Source organism: Rhea americana, unplaced genomic scaffold (genome assembly GCF_003343005.1).
Source record: "Rhea americana isolate MKP2758 unplaced genomic scaffold, rheAme1 scaffold_123, whole genome shotgun sequence".
Taxonomy (NCBI): domain Eukaryota; kingdom Metazoa; phylum Chordata; class Aves; order Rheiformes; family Rheidae; genus Rhea; species Rhea americana.
Window position 1 is genome coordinate 2,737,397 of NW_028185295.1, and position 20,608 is coordinate 2,758,004.

A 20,608-nucleotide genomic window follows, 5' to 3' on the forward strand; every position below is an offset into this window, starting at 1 on the left:
ACCGGCCAGCGGGGCGGAGCGGGGCGGCCGGGGGTGTCCGCCGGTCCGGGGGTGGCTGTCGGTCGGGAGTGCCCGTGCACGGCACCTCGCCCGCTCCCCTTAGCCCGCAGCTCCAGCCCCCCCCCCCCTTCCCCTCCCCCCGCCCTCGGCGGTGCCTCCTCTTCCTCCTCCTCCTCCTCCTCCTCCTCCTCCCCTGCAGAGCATGCACAGCCCGGGACTCGCATCGCCGCCTCCTCCGGCTCCGCGGCGGGCGGAGCAGCCCCCTCGTCCCCGCGCGGCCTCCCGCTGCCCCGCGGGGACCCCCGCCAGCCCCCCCCTCCCGCCCCGGCGAGGGCCGCCGGCCCCCTGCGCTGCCCCCGCTCCCGCCGCCCCGGCCGGACTTTTCCCAGCCCCGACGATGAGGCGGCCGACGCGGCGGCTGGCGCTGTCGCTGCTCGGGGTGCTCTGGATCGCCGCCCTGCTGCTCTTCTTCGGGGCGCGGAGGCAGCTGGAGGCGGCCGGAGCCGAGGGGCACACGCCGCAGGTAAGGGGGCGCCGGGGCCGCCCCGGGCGCGCTCCCCCCGCCCCGCCGCTCCGGGTCAGCTGCAGCCGCGGGCAGGGCGGCACCGCCGCCAGTCCYCGGCGATTTGGGGGGGGGGACCCCCCCCTACATCCCCTCCGCCGCGCTCCCCTTAAGGTTCCGCACCGGCCCCAGGGCTGCGGGGTCCCGGGCCCCTCCGCCCCCMCCTCTTCCCGGCCCCGTCCCGGCGGCGGTGCCCGGGCAGCTCCTGCGGCAGCACCGAGCCTCCTGGGTGCCGTCGGGGCTTCCCGGGCAGCCGCCTGCCCCGGCTGGGTGCAGGCGGAGGGATGAGTTTAAGCCCACGCTTGCAAACTTTGCTGGGCACCAAGGCGTGCGAGCGCTTTCTTTGCTCGAGGCTGGAGGCGCCGGGGGAGCGGAGGGGGTGGCGGAGCCCCTCGAGCGCGAGGCGCGGGGCACGGGCGKGCAGGCCTGGCCCCGGCTCCCTGCCCGCTGGGCCGGGCAGAGGGGTGTCGCGCCGCCGCCGTGCTCCCCAGCGAGCATCTCCAAAGCCTCCGAAACTGGCAGGGATTGGGACGGTGCTGTCCTACTCTGGTGGGCAGGACGCTCCCGGCTGAAGCGCCGCGGGAGTAGGCAGCTTTTAGGTGGTCTGCCATGGCAGTGAGTCCGCTGGGCAGAGCTGCGGACACGTTGGCTAGGTTAAATAATTACCGCTCGTCAGGGCTTTTCATTATATTCCTTGTGATTGTCTGGTGTTTGAGGACAGGGGCTTAGTGCGAGTAGAAGCGTTTTCCGGGATGTGTTTGTCTCGGTGGAAGAAGGCTGCGTGTACAACTGCACACTCGTGTCATGTCTGAGACCCCCCTAGACTGCACCGGAGCAAAAGCGTGGGAGAAATGCAAAGAGCATCTGGCTGGAAGCACAAAGTGAAACAAATGAGTTTCACTGTCCAAATGATGTGAAAAGCAGGAAAGTTACTGGCAGTTCACGTTCAACCGAGTTCCCACATCATTTCTTCTCTAACGGCTGATAGTTTGCCTGAGCTTACCAGAGGGTTAACTTCTAAAAGTATACGGATCAGATTCTGGTCCTGATTATGCTGCTGTAAATCTTGAATAACTGAATCAAGGTTAGGCCCTTGGTGGAGGGGCCAGGTCCAGAACGGAAGTCTGCTGAAATTAATGGTATCACAGGAGGGGAAGGGTATGAACCCTAGCCTGGTTTTGTTGCAGTGAAACCAAATTAAGCATTTGGCCCCTGACTTATGACAACTGTTTCTGTTAGCCAGGGCTTCACAGATTATCATATCTATTTATCTATATATATATTTGGATGTATAACCTCTGAAAATGAATTCAAGACCGTTTCAGAAAACAGAATCTGAATTCATAAAGCTTGCTTTGATTTTTCATGTAAAGGAATTATTGGTTTTCCATGTTTTTAAAATAAAAATGATTGAATAGTTTTCTTCTAGCTTTCAGAAATCTTTCAGTTCTAGGAGAGGGGAATGAATCTATGCAATTTCAGGCCAAAAGATAAATTAACATATACACATTTATTTATTTATTTATTTATTTAAGGGGGGGAAGGTAATAAGTCACTGAAAGCAGAATAAAAGTGCTTTCTTCACCAGAACTATGCTTTTGTGTAAATAGGTTTGTATTGGAACTGCATTCTTAAAAAATTACGGTATAAGAACTCCTGTGTTTGACATGATCTACTGTATTCTCCTTCAAATGAACCTTTTTTTGTTGTTTAGCAATGCTTGCAGCTGAATTGTTTTTTCCTTTTGCAGCCCCCTTTGACTAGCCACAGGGACTGCTCAGATTTAATGCCCTCCCCACTCTCACTGTCAGATGGCTGATGCTGTCATGGGCCTGACAGGACTCCCGCTGCATGGAAAGGGAACATCTTCCAGGATGCAGGATCAGGCCCCAAGTTTTGAAGTTGCAACAGCCAAATTGCCGTAACTCCAGCAATTTGACTGCTAAAATTGCCTCTCCTTCATTTCCTTTGATTTTTCCATCAAAACAGTTGCAGCCCCTTGAGATTCATAGAGTACAGATTCATTTTTTTTATGCATTACATTTTGGGCTTTGGCAACTACTCTTGAGTAGTATGAATTATAACCTAGTTGTGAGAGCAGGGACATGATGTTGCTTCAGTTAACCCCTCTCAAAGGATGCAAAGCTGAGTTTGGTGCTGAAGCCAGGGAAGCTGCAGCCGACAGACAGGCCTGACAGTGTGTCCTGTGCCCTGAGCCCAGAGGACAGGCTACTTGCAATGAAAGCACAAGGAGCTACTGCTGTCCTCGCAGCTTCCAGGAGACAGAAGTGGAAGGAGTAGACTGCTAACAGCAGTGCAAACTTTGTGAACTGTAGTAAAGAAACGGAACAAATTCACATCAACTTTCCTGGCAACCCTTCTCGCTTCTGTCTTCTCTCTCAGTCCAGCTTTATTTCTGTGGCCATATGCACACCATATATCATGCCACATGTGGATTTAACCTTTGGACTCTTCTAGTTAGGCCCCAGCTGGTGATGTCTCTTCCTGTCCGAGCTGAACGGAGAAGGATCTCCTTAGCCTTTGGCAGGGCTTGTGGCACGTGTCCCACTGCTGGCGCTCGACGGCACCGATGCCTGAGCTCGCCACCAGCCGCAGGGAGCTGGTARCTCGTTTTCTCGTTTTCTTACCTAAAGAAAGCCCGTTACGCTTGCTGAGGGAAGCTGGGCATGGGGTGAATCCTGAATCTCGCCAGCGGGTTTCAAAGTCCCTGGTGAGCGTTAATTAGTTGCACACTGTCCCCCTGCCCCTGCAGTTTTCCGGGTGGATAAGCTGGAATCCTTCTGGCTCACATTGACTCAGAGGAACTGGAGCTGCTCGAACTTCTTGAGAAGCTGGGCTCCCGGCTGCTCGCCTGAAACCGCGCGGCGAGGCAGCACCGGGGCTCGGCGCCTGCTCCGCTGAGCCCGACTGCGTGGCCCAGCCTCCTCCCCTGCCTCCACACCACCCAGGCCATTTACTGTCCCTTTATTTGGAAGGAGAAAGAAGACATAGGAATTAATAACTTAATTACATTAAGAAATAATGGGAGGAACTGATAGGCAGGATTAATTACGAGTAAATTCCCCAACTGATCTGCGAGGAGGACGTGCAGCTGGCTCTGCAGGCTCCCCAGGCTTGTGCCGGCGCCTCTGCTCCCTGCAGCCAGCGTGCTGGGCTGCCCCGGCTGAGGCTAGCGAGGAGGCTGGAGGGGGGCAGGTTCGACCCCCATCACCYTCTCGTCTCGGCCCCCTTCGCATGGGGAAGCTGTGTCTGACCGACGCGAGCATACCTGTAAAGTGAGCCAGTTGTATGGTGGAGTTGTGACATGGTGAGGGGTTCGTGAGGAGCCCGGTAGCGAGTGCAGCAGGGGCAAGAAGCCCTTTTTTGTTGCTTTTAAAATCTTTTTTGTTTTGCTCTATTCCCTCGTGCGTGCTCGCTCACTTGCTCTGGTGAATGGCTGAAGCACAGCTGACAGACTCTGGAGGGGAAGCGCATCCTAYACGAGCTGCATTGCAGGAGAAAGGCTACAGGGAAGTTTCTTTCATTAAAAAAGTGACCTGACAATATACACTTGACTTGTATGAGCATTTGAGATGCAACAGCTCCTTCTGAGTGTGTTCAGATGCAGCTGGGGGATGGATCCTGGGAAGAAATGAGAGCTGTCTGTGGTGATGCTAAATACCCTCCCTTCCTGCAAAGTGGCCAGGGATGCTCAGCACCCTGCAGGATTTGACCTCTATGCAAAAAGATGCCTGCCAGCTTTGCACTTGTATTCCCCATAGCAGCCTGCATTTCCTTCTGCATCATCACCATCCATAACGATTCAGCACCTGGAGCTCAGCTGACAATCTCCAGATACTAAATTCATGTCGTTTTTACAGCAGCAGAGCCACTTAACAGATTAAAATAACTGTGTATCCTGCAAAAATTCAGATCTTAACAATTAAAGGATTGAATTGCCAAATCTGTCACGAACAAAAAGACAGTCAGACCATTTAATAGCAGCTTTAGCTCATGCTCACTGGAGGCTGGGATAGGTCTAGGATGGGAAAGAAGATGAAACTTCTCTGGCATAGTTTGCCAGTGAAGTCCATGCCTAAAATTTGTCGGAGTAAAAACAGGCTTTGCAGGATGTCCATAGCTCTGGCAAATTAATGGTGCAGGAGATGGGCAGAATCCATTTGCTCTCTCCTAGCTGTGTTCTTAGCAACGGATATGAAAACACAGAAGATAAGAGCTTGCCCGATCTGTCCTTGTGTCAGGAGGTTGGTCAGAGGTAYGGAGCAGGGCTGGTGAGTAAACGGGTGCCACTTCTCAGGCACTAACCTTCCCTCTGGTGGGCTTTGGAAACAGGTTTTCTGAACAGAGCATCCTCTTTCTATGAGTGGCTGTGTCCTTGTACACTTGTATTGCTCTAAGCAAGACAAGAAGTCCCGCCAAAGTTAGCCAGAGAAAACCCAGCCTCCTCGACTAATAAAGCAGGCATGGACAAATGGTGAGCAGCCTGTATTATACACGTTGTTTAATTAATCCACTGACTGTGCATCAACGCTCTCTCTGAGATATCGCTGAAACAATAGGCAGTAAATGAAAACCCTGTTAATTTTTCACTGGTAATTACAATGAATGAATTTCACCCCATTACATTCTGTTAGAGCTCCGTGTTGCATCTGTGAGTGATAGAGGCATAAATATTGATTGAACAAGACCTATTTGCTTTACAAAATGATGAGCATCAGGATATCTGGGTACCATTCATGGCTTGGTGCTTTATAAAACATAAGAGGAATGGAGGGAGGAGGTGCAAAAACTATGCTTTTTTTTGCTAGTTAGAAGCTAAACAATTTCAGTGCAGGTAACGTATCACGTTGACAAAAGATGTTGAGAGTCAGAAGAAGAAAAACACTTTTTCTTCTGCTCTGAAAGGACAGAAAGAGCTTGAAAAGTCCCAAAGCTGTAGAATTACTCAAAGGTGCAAGGTTGTAGAAGGAGGCGGCCACTTTTGCATTAGGCATATGGCAGTTGACTTTTGTTTTTAAATGCTCAGTATGTTCAGGGTGGACTTGTATATTTTGTTTTTGTCCTGACTTGTTTGTTTTTGTGTGCTCTGTGTTCACGCATATCCTCAGTAAAAATCAGCTTGCTGGCATGTCACCTTGTGGTTCAGTGCACGGAAGCCTTCTGTGCTCATGGGTATGGTGGGAGGAGAAACCAAGTGGAGAGGTGCCTGGGTCAGGAGTATTCAGCCCAAACCCAAATGTTATTCAAAAAATCCAAGACCGCAGAGGATACCTGAGAACTGATCCCCTATGCTATGCTGCCCTATCACTATCTTCCCCTCAGGGCAAAGAGGCTCATTCCTGTTTAAAATCTCAGGATTTAACTTGGGGGATAGATGCTCACCTAAATACAAGTTTCTTCCTAGTGCATAATGTTTAGGGCAGCAATTTAGAGTCTCTAGAAAAAATAATTTGACTACTGTGGAGCTGGCTGCCAAAAGCATATCAAGGGTGGTCTTGATCTTGGAGTGAGCTGTAGCAACCTAGGGTACTGGAGGGTCGTGATTTCTTTTATAATCCACTTCACCTGGGAAAATCCCAACAGAAGGCCCTGCATGCTGCCAGTAGGAACTGTTTTTAGCTGCTCCCTGGTTTATATGTCATGGTGACATGTCCTCTTTAGGTGACTAGGAGAAGGGGTGCTCACCCTGTCCGTTGGTCTAAAACTAGGTCTGTCTGTAAGGTATGAGTTCTCACCGTTGCAGCTGGCTTTTTAGGAAGACTCAGCTCTGAGCATCTGAGCGTGGTGACACTGACTCTTGGTGACCCTTAGGACAGGCTTGGCAAAAAAGTTCAAAAAAGCTGGTCTGTTAATGTCTTCTAGGAAACCGTGCAGGACTCTGAGTGGGAGTTGAGGTCTCTGGGAAGTCTGGGCCCATGTTGTTTTAGGGCTGGAGGGTCTCTGAGGTGAGGTCTGTGTCCATACAAGATCATTTGTATTTGAAGTGTTGCTGCTTCATTCAGTATCTTAGATATGGCATATATGTTGTGAAGTGTCTCAACACTTGAAAAAGGTGCTGCTTATCTGGGAAGATATATTTTCCTATTTGTCCTTTCATCATTTCATGTATATACAGAGATGGATTATTTACTCAAAAAAAAAAAAAAAAAAAAAAGAGGCTATCTTCCCTTCCTCCCTCTTCCTTTCCATAAGAGATTTTCTTCCTGATATATTTTGATGTAATCAGGACTCAGGGAACATTTTGTCTGGGTTTGTTTCATTTTGTGTCTTCCAGACATCTCTTGATTCTGGTTCTGCAGTGTGATCTGCACCTCCCCTCAGTCACGGGGAATTTTGCACATCGGATGCCTACAGAATAAGGATTATGTGGTTGGGGAAGGCAGGTCTGTGGAGCATTTACATTATTGGGATTTAGTTAAAGTTTTTCTTTTCCTCCTCCAGCTCAGTAGTTTGTCGTAGGAATGGAGCCCTAGGCAGACAACATACGGTAGGGGCTGTTGAGCCATTTGTGGTTTTGCAGGCACACAGTCATGGAAAGGAAGGCGTAAGACAGACAAGCACAGAGACTTGAAGGATTGTAGTTGGAGCATCAGAATTGCACATAACACAATCTTACGTGCCCATATAGATGCGGGCATGGCATTTCTGTCCTTGGGCACAGGTAGCAGAATACAAGTTTCCAGTAGAATTTTGAGTCCAGTGTTTTTCTTGGATAAACACACATGAGTGGTGTTTACTCAGGATGTAAATAAGAGAATGACACCTTTCCAGATATAGGAGAGCTGCTTGGAAATTGCTGCTGGGGCACATCATGTGACTGAGGGCTTGCAGCAATCTGCAGAAGGTGCCAGCTGTGATGGGTTTTGAATTTCAGATCCTGAACTCTGAAGAGACCCACTTCAGCGTAGTCCTGAGGGACAACCTCAGAAATATGCAGCCTTTCCAATAATATGGGGTCACAACTCGCCTGTTAAAATCGATGGGACTGTTTCCATTTGCTTTGTGTGTCCAGAGGGGTTAGTGCTTGATGTGGTGTCAGGATGCCTGTGCAGTGCTACACATTGTGTGTACATTACATGTGCATTTAGCACATGACTGGCTGAGCTTATCTTTCTTTTTTTTTTTCTCTCTGGTTATTTTTTGATTAAAACATCCCAACCTTTCCCATGAGCACATGTGCAACTAAATTACACGTACAAGAGCTGCGGATGATATTGGAGTTGACAGCAACCACAGCCCACAGGATGCCAGTTTGGTACTTGTGTGTGTGTGTGCGTGTGTGTGTTAGCTCCAGTCTCTGCCACTGGAAAAGAAAGCATGAGAAAGGCATAGAAATGCAAAAGCAAGGTACTGCAGCTGTGAAAGAGAAACATAGTTGTAACCATTTCCCTTCTGCAAGGACAACCCAGCATTTGGTGCAATAAAGCCAATTACGGGGATGTATCCGTGGAGAAAGGAAAAGTAGGATCTGTTTAAGAAAGACGCTTTGCGTGAAATGGTAATTACGTGCCGGGTACCAACAAAGAGTGCAGTGGATTGACTATTAATTGGAGTAGCATGAGCGGGAGATGGCTGGCATTTAACTGTGTGTTTCTTGCTGGCTTCCTCCTGTTTAAAGAAGGAAGGGGTGAAAAACAGATGATAGTTGGGGGAATTTGCTCTCAGTCCACTTTCCTGTGCAATGAAAAAGCCATTCCCTCCCCTCCTTTTCTCACAGGGAAATGTTCACATTTTGCCAGCAACACTTAGCACAGTTGCTTACTAAGCTGCAATTAAATTGATTTCCCACTCCTCTTCCCCATTTGGTTCCAAAATCTCAGCAGGAGTCAGTGTTAGAGGAAGAGTTAGCTGAGAAGGAGATCTTGAGCCCAATCTTTTGCTGATATAAATCAGTACTGCTCCATCATTTGTATGTATTTTCATATTTGTTGGGGCAAACTCAGCTTAAAACCGAATTATACTTATAACCCCTCTTGTGCAGCAGATGCTAATGCTGCCATAGGGGTTTCTTTCCCGGTCGCCCCACCACGATCCCAGTGCTGGCAGCTCTGCCTCAGCATGTGCTGCACGAGGGCTCACGAGAGGTCCCCAGGGCGCGAATGGGGACATGGCTTCGGCCAGCCAGCCCCGAGCTCCTCTCAAACGAGGTGGCAGAAGCAGATCGTGGCAGCCGCTCCTGCGGCACGAGGGGGAAGGAGGCAGTCGGAGCAAGCTGAGAGCCGGACGAGCACGGCTGCTGCACCGGCTCCCCGTGCCGGCGCGCGGAGCTCTGCACGTCGAAGCTCTGTGTCCCTTCCCGTGGAGCACGTGTGCGGGAAGGAGGAATTTATCATCGTTAACGTATGYGTTCAGAAAATGATCAGTGGCGACAGGTTCATCAGGAGTTCACTGCTTTATTTATCAAGGCCGCATTAGTAATACTAATAGTTTGCTTTCATCCAGCTATATCAAAGCTCCTTATAAACCTTAATTAACCCTTGCAGCAGCCTTTACAGAATAAGAGAGCTGCGCAGTCCTTTGCATTGCATGGAGAAGCGTTTCGGGAGCGGATGTGTTAATTTATCGCTGGCTTCTCCGTGCGCACCAAGGTGGGAGTGAATGTGTGCAAAGGGGGACCGGGGTTGGGGGCAGAGACCTGCTGAGGGCACTGCTCTGCTACTGGGGACCCCCTTGYGCTAAGCCCCGCATCGCACCTTGCTGTATAGAGGCAGAAATTAGTCACGATTTACCACAAACCAACTTGAGCTCCAGCTTTGTAGTATTATTTGGAGAAGGGAGTCAGCTAATCATTGCATCTCATCTCGAAAAGGACCTCAGCAATAGTGGGAAGTACAGTGCCAGGAGACAATTGACTCAGAAACAAAATAGGTTCATTTTCAGATCAGGCTGAAAGACAAGGGAAAGATTGATTTTTTTTCTTTTTTTTTTTTTTCCTTCTCTATTTCAAGTGCAGCTGAGGGCTTTACTCTTTTCTCTCCTCAGTTTTCTAGTTGGAAATGCCAACAATAAAACTGATTGGAAAGTGATACGAGGAGAACAGGGCTTGTATACTGCAAAAACAAATGAGCTCTGAAATCACCTTCTATTCTCTAAATATTGTTCGCAGAGCCAAGAAAATTGAGACGGATTATTATTATTTTTTTTAAAGCCACTGAAGGAATAAGTCTAAAGGATGTAATTTGGCCAAAGGAAGGAGACCAAGGCTGCTTTGTCCTGGCTTTCTAAATATGCTTTGTCTGCATTTAGACACACACCATTTCCTTTTCAAGGACCACTGTGGGCATCAGACAATTACAAACACACCTCATAACGCATTATTGAGGCTCACGGCTCACAAATAAGACAAAAGTATGTTCGGGGCACAGACATAGTTTGCAGCCTCCTTGTGCTGCACGTTTTTTTTTCATGTAATTAATTTGTAGTTAATTGTAGTTAGGTGTGACAGAGGAAATAAAAGTCAGAGAGTGGCAGGTGACAGCAGGCTCATTTTCAATGGCTTGGGTCAGTTTGCCTCCCCTTGGCAAATCCAGTGAGAGTCTTCTGGCTTCACTTAAGTTCTTCCAGGTCTATGCAGATGACAGTGAGAAAAGAACTTGGCTCCTGCTCCTGAGCACCACTGTTTTCTCCTGCCCCTTTCTTTCYAGCTTTGTCTATATGGAGTTTTTTTAAATGAACTAATTATTCTCTTTTAAATAATCTGGCTAGTGCTGCCTGGCATAGGATCCCTTTAAACACGCAAGTCTCTGATGGCTTCTGTATATATATATATGTGTGTGTGTGTGTGTGTATATACATACATACATACATATATATATATAGATAAAAGCATTTATTTTTGAAACATTCTTCCACTAAGCTATCCCTTATAGGTTCTGRGTCCTTTAGGATGGAAGGATACTCATATACTCATACAGTCTATGACATACAAGGCAAAGTAGTTTAGTTTTTCCTGTGGAAAAAGTGAAGAAAGCTTTTCCCGCCCACCCNCAGGAGCCACTTCCAATCTGTTTATAGGCTCCCCGAGCAGTGAGCACTGAACTGTGCAAACTTGTGCTTCCCTTTGGAGCAAGCAGCAGACATTACAACCCAGATGGAAAACCAGGCCCGCTTCTTCCTGAGCGTGTTTGCAAAATTATCACCACCCTCAGCACTTCCACCTTGTAAAACTTGGAAAAGTTTACCCTTCACACTTCATTCATATGCTGCTTAGGCTTTTGCCAAAGGAGGGAACTGCAGAGAATTTGGGTTGAGATCTACTGTTTAAACTGTCTTGGGTGATATTTATGAAGGCTCCAGGGCACTAAAGCCCCTTTGTGCTTTGACCTTGCCCAGTTGTAACTTGAAACTCTTGAGTTTGCCTTAGGAGAGCTCCCTGTCAGTGCCTGCTGGCTAACAAAAACCCAGTGGGCAACATGAAAACRCAGGAGTGCCACGGAAAATGGTATTTGGTCCAAAGTCCAAGAACCAAGCTGAAAGGGAAGTTGTCATTTCCCGTGATTCTGCATTTCTGCAGGAGTTAGACCAGGAGGGAGTGGGGGAGGTATGAGATAGAGCCATTGCATTTTTAATGCCCTTTGCATTTTCTCGAGCGATAATATGGGATAATTTGGAAAGAGAGATTCAAATATGCATTAACTAGCCATCTGGTCYTGTGACTAAAATCAGAATGAATGACTATCCATATTAACAATAAGAGTTGAACCATGTACAGCATGTAGGCTACATATGGCCTGTTCCTCGCGGTATTATGAAATGCTTTGTAAAGCACCATCCGATCCTGCAGGAAGATCATCTGGTTTAGATCTCTTGCAAACATTAAGAGCTGGGCCTGGGGCCGCAGCAAGCGCCGGCCCGCCGCGGTGCCATGCAGCTCCGGCGCGGGTGGAGACGRCTTTGGCGGGGCCAGGTGCTCTGCGGGGCGACTTGTCCCGCTTGGGGTGGTGTGGAGCGAGGGACGTCGGCTTTCTGCGGGGAACACGCGGCGTGAGTCGTGGGAAGCCATTAGTAGCGGTTCTGCACTGAAATTCTGTAGCCGTCAGACGGAAAATCAATTTGCCTTTCTTTCTTTAGTTCAGATCTTGACATTTTTTCCATTTAGTTAAGTAATGACACACACAAAAATACTGTACCATGTGTTTAAAGAGTAGGACTAAGGTTTCARAGTAGAGCGTGCTAAAGCTGGGCGATACTGGTATACCTGTCGCAGCTTTAATTTAGCCCCTTCAAGCAGGCGTGATGTGAAGCTTTGCTGATGCAGTTATGTACCAGAGCGTCCACGCAGTGTGCTGGAGGCCTCTGTTCCAATAAAAGGAACCGTTTTATTTCATTCCTTCTGCTGTCTGTTGACCCTGGAGCCCGTTAACAGCACACACAGGAGAACAGTATTTAGTTCCTYGCAGCGTTTTTTTGGCATTCAATGCTCCGAAGGCCAAGTGCTTTGCAAGCAGTAATAAATGTATTTGCACAGCTCTCTGGGTAAATAAGGGCGTATGTCTCCGTTGCAGAGGTGAGCAACTGAGGGAATGAATTGAAGTTGCCAAAGCTGAGATGCCTGCTACCTTGGAGTCCCTTAAAGTGTGAGGACCAGAGCTGAATACTGGAACTTAGTGTTTTCTCCAGACCTGAGAGCTGATTTTAGCAGATGGCTGGGTGCAGTCAGCTCTCCAGCAAGTTAGTACCCAGATTTTCAGCTAGGACACCCAGAAAATGTACAGTTGTTCCTCCCCCATGTAAGACTGAGGATGGCAGTACAGCTGTGGGGGTGATGTGGGAAGGGTTTGGTCAGCACTAGAAATGGTGAGAAGATCAAGCCTACAAAGGGCTTGAAATCTGCTGAGATTTTAGCTGCTTTGTTCCTAAGATGCTTTGTGCATTCCTGTAAAATTAGGCTTTCTAAAGGCTTCTCACTCTGCAAAGTTTGGCAACATTTTTCAGAGGAAAAGTAAAATATCCAAGCCAAATAGAAAGGCTGCTATCTGCCAAATTTTAAGTTCCTGCCCCAAAGCTTGGAGAAGAAGGGACATCTCAAAAAGGTCACCATGATTTCGTAATAGGAGCAAAACAGTTTATTTCCCTAGTCTTGTTATTTGAAAGAAGAGTCTGGTTCTCTCTGCCCAACCCTGAATCCCCTTGCAGTAGAAAACCAGCCAGGAAATTTTCAAATGAAATATCGGAAATTTGAAATTAAACTTACAAGTGGCATAAAAGAGAAGCTGATAATGAGAAAAGTCAGACACTGGCAATCCCAGCTTCTGCTATGGACTTGGCCTGCCTTAATGAGCACAGATATGGAATATTTCCTCAACAAGTTATCTCTTGGAGGCATCCAGTGTACTCAAGAAATATGATGTTTCCAAAATTAAACATAAATATAAAAGCACTTTTTCTGCTTTGCAAGGACYGAGTGAGTTCTGGCAGGCATTTGAATGCCAAGGAAGGTCATTAAGATGGGCTGTAATGTTTTTTTTACCTGGGGCAACATGAGGCTCAGAAAGGTGAGACATTCTTTCCTCTTTATGGAAGCATCAGAAAAAGAAAGTCAGTTCCAATTTGGCCTTTGCATCCACCAGCTCTACTAGTCTGTATAAAGCAGAAGGAAAATGTATTAGCACTCAAGGGCGCAGACTTCTGAGAGATGAAATATGGTCAACATTCCTCAGCAGTCACAACTCGTGTTCAGTAGAAGAGGCTTTCTCCACTTTCAATGCTTTGTTCCGCCCTTCGTTTATCAGGTCTGCTGTCTTGCTTACGRTGTAGTGGCCAAATACTGACACTGTAAATGAAATGCAGCCCAGAACTGAGGGACCTCTGCTATTTAACCAAAACTTACTTTATTTGGACTGAATTTGTTAAAATGGGGCAGAAGCTTGTGTAAATGCACTTACCTTAGATGCAGTAGGACATACAGATTTAGCACAAAGGTTTATCTGTGCATTAGCTGGAAATTAAACTGTAATTTGCACCTTTTTATCTCTGTGGTACCTGCTTATGGATACCTTTATTTGGAATAAAAAATTATTCTGCTTCAATTAATTTTATATCAATATAAGCTAAATAATTAAAGATGTGAATGAGGTACCAGCTAGTTATTTCCATTCCATCTTATGCAGAGACGGAGATAATTGTTGAGATCAGAACAGSGCACTGTTGGAGCACCTAGAGATGTGGGTGTTAGTCCAGCAGAAATGTGTGTACATAATCTCACAGCTGAACAGTTATCCTGAATTTCTCTACATAAATATGAATTGGACTAAACTAATCTTTGATGTATCTAGGAGTCCAAATCTCCTGGTATTAACACCAGTTTGGTCCTGACACTGATTGCGTGTATGGCCTTGGGCAAGCCAACATCTCTCTTCTTGAATACGAGATTAGGTCTAAAGATGTTTTCTCCATCTTCAGGTAGAACTAGCAACCTCTACTGTACTAGAAAGCTAAAGCATATGGATTCCCACTTTTTTCCTGATTTCCAGAAACAATATTTCAAGGCTTTGAGTGTCATTCACAACTTGAATGGTATTTCATAGTCATTTTGTTGCAGCAGGCTGTGATAGACAACTGATCATTTCTGTATCAAAATCATCAGAATTTTTTCAGAATAATATTTTCCAATAAAAAATAAAACCTTTAAAGAGTAAAAGTCAGAGATACTTTTTTCATTGAGAACAGGCTAATATTTGACATGAAAAATGTGGTATTTCCCAATTTCTGAGGAGCAACTAAATTAATATACTGCTTAGGATTTTTTTTTTCCCTGATAATTCTTTTCCAGTGCATTTTACGCAGGCATAGGGATGTGGAGATTAATTTATTCAAGGTTTTAGTGTTTCCTCGGTATTACAGTACTCAGTTTCCATACAGGGCCAGTTTTGACTGAAGCAGGCTTTAAAGACACCCAGTTCATCAAAGCATTAAAGCTTAAGCTCCATTGACCAAAAGACCACTAAAAACTCAGGCAGTGCAGAACTTCAGTGGGATATAAGCACATGCTTACGGGCTTTTGCCTTATAGATTGAGGTTTATGCATGCACTCAAAGGCAGGTACTTGCTTAAGAACGTCTCTGAACTGTGCAGCGGGGTGAGAAGAAAGCACTGAGAACTTTAAGTTCACTTTTCTGCAAATGGTGCTGATTTCAGATGCCATGTTAAGGAGCACTGCAAAGTTTTATAATCTGGCAGCTTGGTTTAGYGCCTTCAGTAGCGTTGCCTGGCTGTGCTTTTGCATAGGAGCCACAGTGTGATTACAAGGGCTGTTAAGTGCCCTTAATATTCATGCTGTTAGAGAGACTATTTACTCCCGCAGGCTCTGCTGTCTGCTGCTTATTTGCAATAGCATTATGTTGATGATTAAATCACAAATGCTACATTGAATAGCATGAGAAGCCCCTCTAGCTAGGAGATTCAAAGGCAGAGTTAAATCTCTCCTGTTTGCCCATCTCCTTTTTTTTCTAGGTCTCTTAAGTGAGGGCCTTTTTTTTAAAGCAAACAAAATACACAGGGAAATGTTCAGAGCCATGAAATGAGAAGGGCAATAAGCCCCTTGCGGAGAGGTTAAGAGAACATGGCATATTCACTCTAAAGGAAAGAAGCTGGAGGGCTTCTATACAAATGTGTAACACAGTGTTACTGTACATACAGCTTCTCCTTTTAYTCTCTTTAGTCAGCAAGGATGGGATGAGAAGTCACGGATATAAGCTGCGGCAGAGATGGTTTGGGGTGACTCTGAGGACGTGCCAAAGAGAAGAAAGTTGAAAAAGGAAGCTGAGTAAGCTCTTACTAATTCAGATACTTTTGATCAGGCCTGGATTGCATCTGCTGCTCATGTCCGGAGTCTAGATGACCCTACTTCAGCCTGCTGTGTGGTACGTTGAGATGGGGACCTGGAGTTAGACATCTTGCTACTGAAGGAGGTGGTAATTCTGATGGGCCGAACTGTGTCACTGTTTTTCTGTAAGGCAGAAATTTCCACTGGAATGAACAACATAGGGACAAAGAAGTGCTGAAGTGGTAAGTGTTCCTCCTTGTCCCTGAAGCTAGRGGACATGAACAAGGATGGTGTACTGAGTAAGATGGGGTTATACTCATGTGACTTAGAYGAGGACTATACTCGATAGTGCTGCAAATGAGGGAGTGCTACAGGGTACTACAGCGATGGGTTGATGCAACTTTTTGAGCTGAAAGCAGCATCCACTTATTGTAGAAGGACCCTGATCCATCCTGGGCTATCTGGATACTGGGAGAGAAGTTGTTCCTGTGTTTTTTTTTCTCTGCAGGTTTGGGAAAGCGCTGCCAGAGTGTCTGTTCCCCACCGTGCCCATGTTATTGTAGCTGCCCTGGGGTTCCTGACTTGTGCCCCAGAGTGAGCAGCAGTGGCCATGGCAGGGCTGTGCTCCCAGCTTGCCAGCTTCACGCACAACCGTGGCTTCTGTAGAAGTGACCTCAGCCTCCCAAGTATGTTAGAGAAAACAGTCAAAAAGAGTTTCTTAGTACTCTGCCAAACAAGTGTTCTTGTTCGGCTTCTTCCCATCCCTCTCAGCACACCTAAGCCATTTACTCTCTTCCCGTCATGCTACCATGGTCTCTGGCAATTGCAGCTATTGCAAGGTGGTGGCTTGTTGCAGAGATGCCCTGGTGCTTCTGTTGTCCTGTCCAAAACGTGCAGCTTCGCACTCCAGCAAGAAAAGCTTTAATGTAGCTTTTGTGGCCTGAAGGGTGAGAGCCTAGCYTGGGATTTTGAAAGGCATGTGTGGGTGTTACCACCACACAGTTGAGTCTGGGCGTCAGACAAGGGGTGTTGAGATCCTGGCTGTGGAGACACTGGGTGGTAAATCCTTGTCTCTGGGGAAATGTTTAGATTCTTTTCTGAGACTGATTCCCTGAAGCTTCTTTGGTGAATTACTTGTTTATGTGGCTTTCCTTTACTGGATCTTGATGAGAAGAGTCCTGATGAGGTGAACATTAACAAACCTGTCATTTAATCACTCCCTTGTCGGTTTTAGTTAAGGGAGCACTGCGGTGGGAGCTGTGGGGAAGCCTGGTTAGACGCTGGCAGAAGGCCTTGCTCGAGGTTCAGTGAATTTCAATTGATCTTGAGCTAGTCCTACAGTCATGCTAGTCATGCTATTCATTAGGGGAGGGAGTGTGAATTAGGTGCTTAGTAGAAATGTTCCAAGCAGATCTGAACAGAACTGATTTCTCTGCTGCCTGATTAGAGGAAAAAAATCRTCTCACTCAATCCTCCTCTTAGAGGGAGGGACTCCTCGGAAAGGGCTAAAGGAGGAGATAAGGGGACTGTCAGGCTTCTGAAAACTAGCAGCACTGCAGAGCATTGTGCCTTTTTCAGGTAGCTGTGCTCACAGGTAGCAGGAGAGCTGGGACCAGCATGGCCTAAACAGAGTATTTCTCTGAGGGACAAGCAGGTTGGTAGAGTTGAAGCTGTAGTTTTGGGGAGCTCGTCCTGGCTTTGGACAGTTTAAATACTATTGATGGTGCAGAGCCATACATAAAAGCACAGTTTGTGAGGTGGCAAATTGGGGTCCAAATGAAGTGGAACGGGCTAGAGATGGACTGTGAATGGGAACGAGATCGGTGGAAGAGATCACCTTTGGGATGAATTTAATGTGTGCCCTTCCCTAGACTATCTTCTACCCATTGCAGGAAACTGGGATTGTTAAGATACAGTTTTCTGCTAAATACTGTAGGAGGCTCATACTGGCATAGGGATGCTGGTAGATCTGGCTAACGTTAGAGGAGGTCAGATTATAGTAGGAGTGCATGGCTACATCTCTGCCAGGTGTCATGTAGCTGTTTGCTCCTGCCTGCATTGCAGGCACTGCTTTTGAAAAAGCCAAACAAGGCAGAGGTTTGGATCCAGAAAACCTGCTGTGTACACCTCCCAGAAATGTGAAGTTTTGACCGAGAGCTGCATATTTTGGCCCAGCCCCAACTGGTACAGATGGGAGGGCAGTTTTTTTTCAGGACAAAGGCAACCAGGACCAAGGGGCTAGAAGACAGCAGAGGAAGCCAGAGGTGGGCTCTGTGCTACCAATTCACTAAGGGACATGGGCAAGTCACCCTGCTTTGTGCCAAATATGTCAAACATAAATTTACATCTTCTGTAAGGTGCTTGAGATCTAGGGAAAGAAAATGCTGTATAAAGTGCTCTATGTTTTCACCTCAATGGCCATCAACGGAAGGTAGGATTAAAAATAACTTCTGCAAACTATATACGCACACCTCTCAGGAGCTGTGGAGTAGATGCCCCTCTCAACAGTGGTTGTTTGAACAGCTATCTGGCCAGTCTGACCAAATGCCAAGGAGAAATCTCCCAGTGCCCAGGGACTGCCTGACAAGACATCTGTCCTTCGGTCCTGGCATTACTGCTGGCACTGCTGCTGCATCGTCAGAGGCCTGCCTCTTTTTATTTTAGTGCATTCTGCACACACAAGCTGAGGTTGTTGATTGTTTTTTTTTTCCTTCTTTTTTTTTTCCCTCTAAAAACCAAAATGAGGACAACAACTGAAACCTAAAAACAAAACTAACAAGCAAACAAAGAAGAAAACCTCTGGCTGCTGTTGCCATCTGACAGGCTGTCCCTGGGAATAAGATGCCTAGCGTCTGTAGAGCCTTAATTCAATGGATGAAAGAGAGAGAGAGAGAAAATACCTTGCAGTAAACTAATCCTGTCTGAATCGCTGCTGCTTTTTGCCAGTAATATTCAGGCCAAATGCCTATAGATGGGCTTCCACCATTTTTTTTTTCTACTTGAAGGCCTTCCTCTGAGTCCATGTATTTTTATGAACAGGGTAGAGGGACAGAGAGCAGAGMAAACTGCCCTGCTTCTGATTTTGGTTTGTAGGATTGTTTCTTGCCCTCTCCTTCCCCTTCAAGCCTGACACTCTCACGTGGCCAGGCTCCCGTTTCGTGGCAGGCTTGACGTGTTCCCTTTTCACACAGCTCATGCTGAAGCTGCACTGATCGAGGCAGTAAATCAACTTGCTGGCACCGTGGAGACAAATGACAGCTGTAATGTGAACTGAGGGGGATCAGATAAAGAAAAAAAAGGAAAAAAAGTAGAAAGAAATAGTGTACCAAACAATGGATGGGCTATGAAATGAAATATCTGTCTTGATTGAGGCTCCTCTGCAGAGCAGAGTGAGTCTGATGAAGGTGAGAAGCACTGCAGTTGCAACCCCACTGGGGAGGAGGTGCGCGTTCGTCTGTGATGGAGCACACGTAACCCCGGGGTGCCGGGAGCACGCTCGTGCATGCGGAGCGCGTGCCCCCAGCTGCGCGAACGTGGCGGCTGCCAGCGTGGGTCTGGGCAAGCCACGTGCCGAACCGTGCTGGCACGCTGCCGTCACCCTCCATGTCCAGGCAAAAGCTGACRGATGTAAAGGTGAGGATAAAAGGCTGTATCCACGCTCTGCGACGAAATGAGGCACTAAATGGAGCTAAATCATAGGCCAACTTACAGTCTCCCTGTCTACAGCTGCTGGAAAGGTTTGATCTGAGATACTACTGTTTGAATGGCTGTAGCTCTTAAGGTTGCAACCTCTCCATTTGCTGCCTGGCTTAACTGGATTTATATATTTTTTTCCTTTTCTAAATGCATGCTGGTGAAAGTCTGATAGCCCTCAAGACTTRAGTCTTCTATTGATTTCTGCAAGAGGCAGTGACAATTTCTGCTTCCTCATGTGGCCCAGACAGTGTCCCTAAGACCTGGCGCACACTTTGGGAATGGAGGAGGGTTTTTGGAGCTGAGTCAGTGACATCTCTGCTGGGTGGGTGATTATCCACTCGGAGCTGAACAGAGACTGGCAGCTCCCCATAGGCCGCCAAGCAGATGTCAGATGGCAGTGATGTAAAGCCGCTGTCATCTAGAGACAAACCAGTGATAATGATTCTCCATTTATAGATGGGGGCTTTGAGGCACAGGAAGATTTAATGGGGGCTGCTTTGTAAAATTAGCTACTTAGCTAAATTTAGCTAAACCTTAGCTAAATTAATTAAAAATTAGCTAAATTTAGCAGAAATTATTTGAGAATGGTCATTCTTTATGGAAAAAACAGAAGTCAGAGGGGAAAGCAAAAAGTAAGTAAATAATGTTGATAAAATTGTAAAACTATTCAGTAATTCAAACCATGCCCCAGCTTGAACATGCTGTTGTGTTTTTGGCATCTAACTAGGATGGGTACCAAGTCATAAGGAATTAACTGGATATTGGAATGGAAGGTTATCTCTGGAAAGAGATCTTAAAAACAAGAATTAACTCAAGGAACTCATTGCTGCCAGACATCTGTGGGATCAAGCACTCGGTTATTGATAATGAAAGGATGTGAAATTTGCATAGCCATTCAACGCCACAGTTTTTATAGGAGAAAAAAACAGATGGTGAAAAACATTGTGCTTCAGAACAGCCTCTTGCTGACAAAAACTGGGAAGAAACATCACTTGTAAGAAATTTTTGTGTAGTTGACTAGTCTGGAGATATTTGAGTCTTCTAAAGCAGCCACTATGGGCTAGTGTTAGAGACAAGATACCAAATGAGGTGTCTGGTCTGCACATTTCTGAATGATTTGTTGTCTGAAATTAGCTATTGAGAAAAGCAGTGTCCCTGTATTCCTGTACCCTTGGACGTGAAGTCTATTTTTCAGGAAGGAGAAATGAAGAAAAGACTCTGTAGCTGAAGTAGGAGGTGAAAAAGAGTACGATAAAATTCAATTCTGCATATCCGGCCTTTGGCCAGAATGTTGTAGTGAACGCCCATGAAATTTTGCGTTGAGCCTTGGGATCTTTCCTGACCACGAGCACTTAGGAACAATCTTTCTTACAGCTGAACTAAATCCTTCTGGAGCCTTGATGCTGCCAGAGACAAGACAGATCCCTGCAGATGGATAAAGGGCATGATGCACATTTTCCCATTTATCCCTATTTACTTTGTAGATAGTTGTAAGCCCCAGGGAAAATTATTCCTAGGAGAGAATCTGGCTATACATTAGTGACTCTGTCTTTTGGATTTTCCCA

General features: G+C 46.7%; 1 protein-coding gene across 1 annotated transcript in view; it reads left to right on the forward strand.

The window, feature by feature from the left end:
* The first annotated feature begins 316 nt into the window (after positions 1 to 316).
* The window catches only part of GALNT14 (polypeptide N-acetylgalactosaminyltransferase 14), a 135,811-nt gene continuing 115,519 nt past the window's right edge, over positions 317 to 20,608 (forward strand). The window contains exon 1 of the mRNA XM_085325815.1: positions 317 to 523. Within this exon, the coding sequence (XP_085181941.1) occupies positions 398 to 523 (126 nt within the window). The 5' untranslated portion in view covers positions 317 to 397. The remainder of the gene's footprint in view (positions 524 to 20,608) is intronic.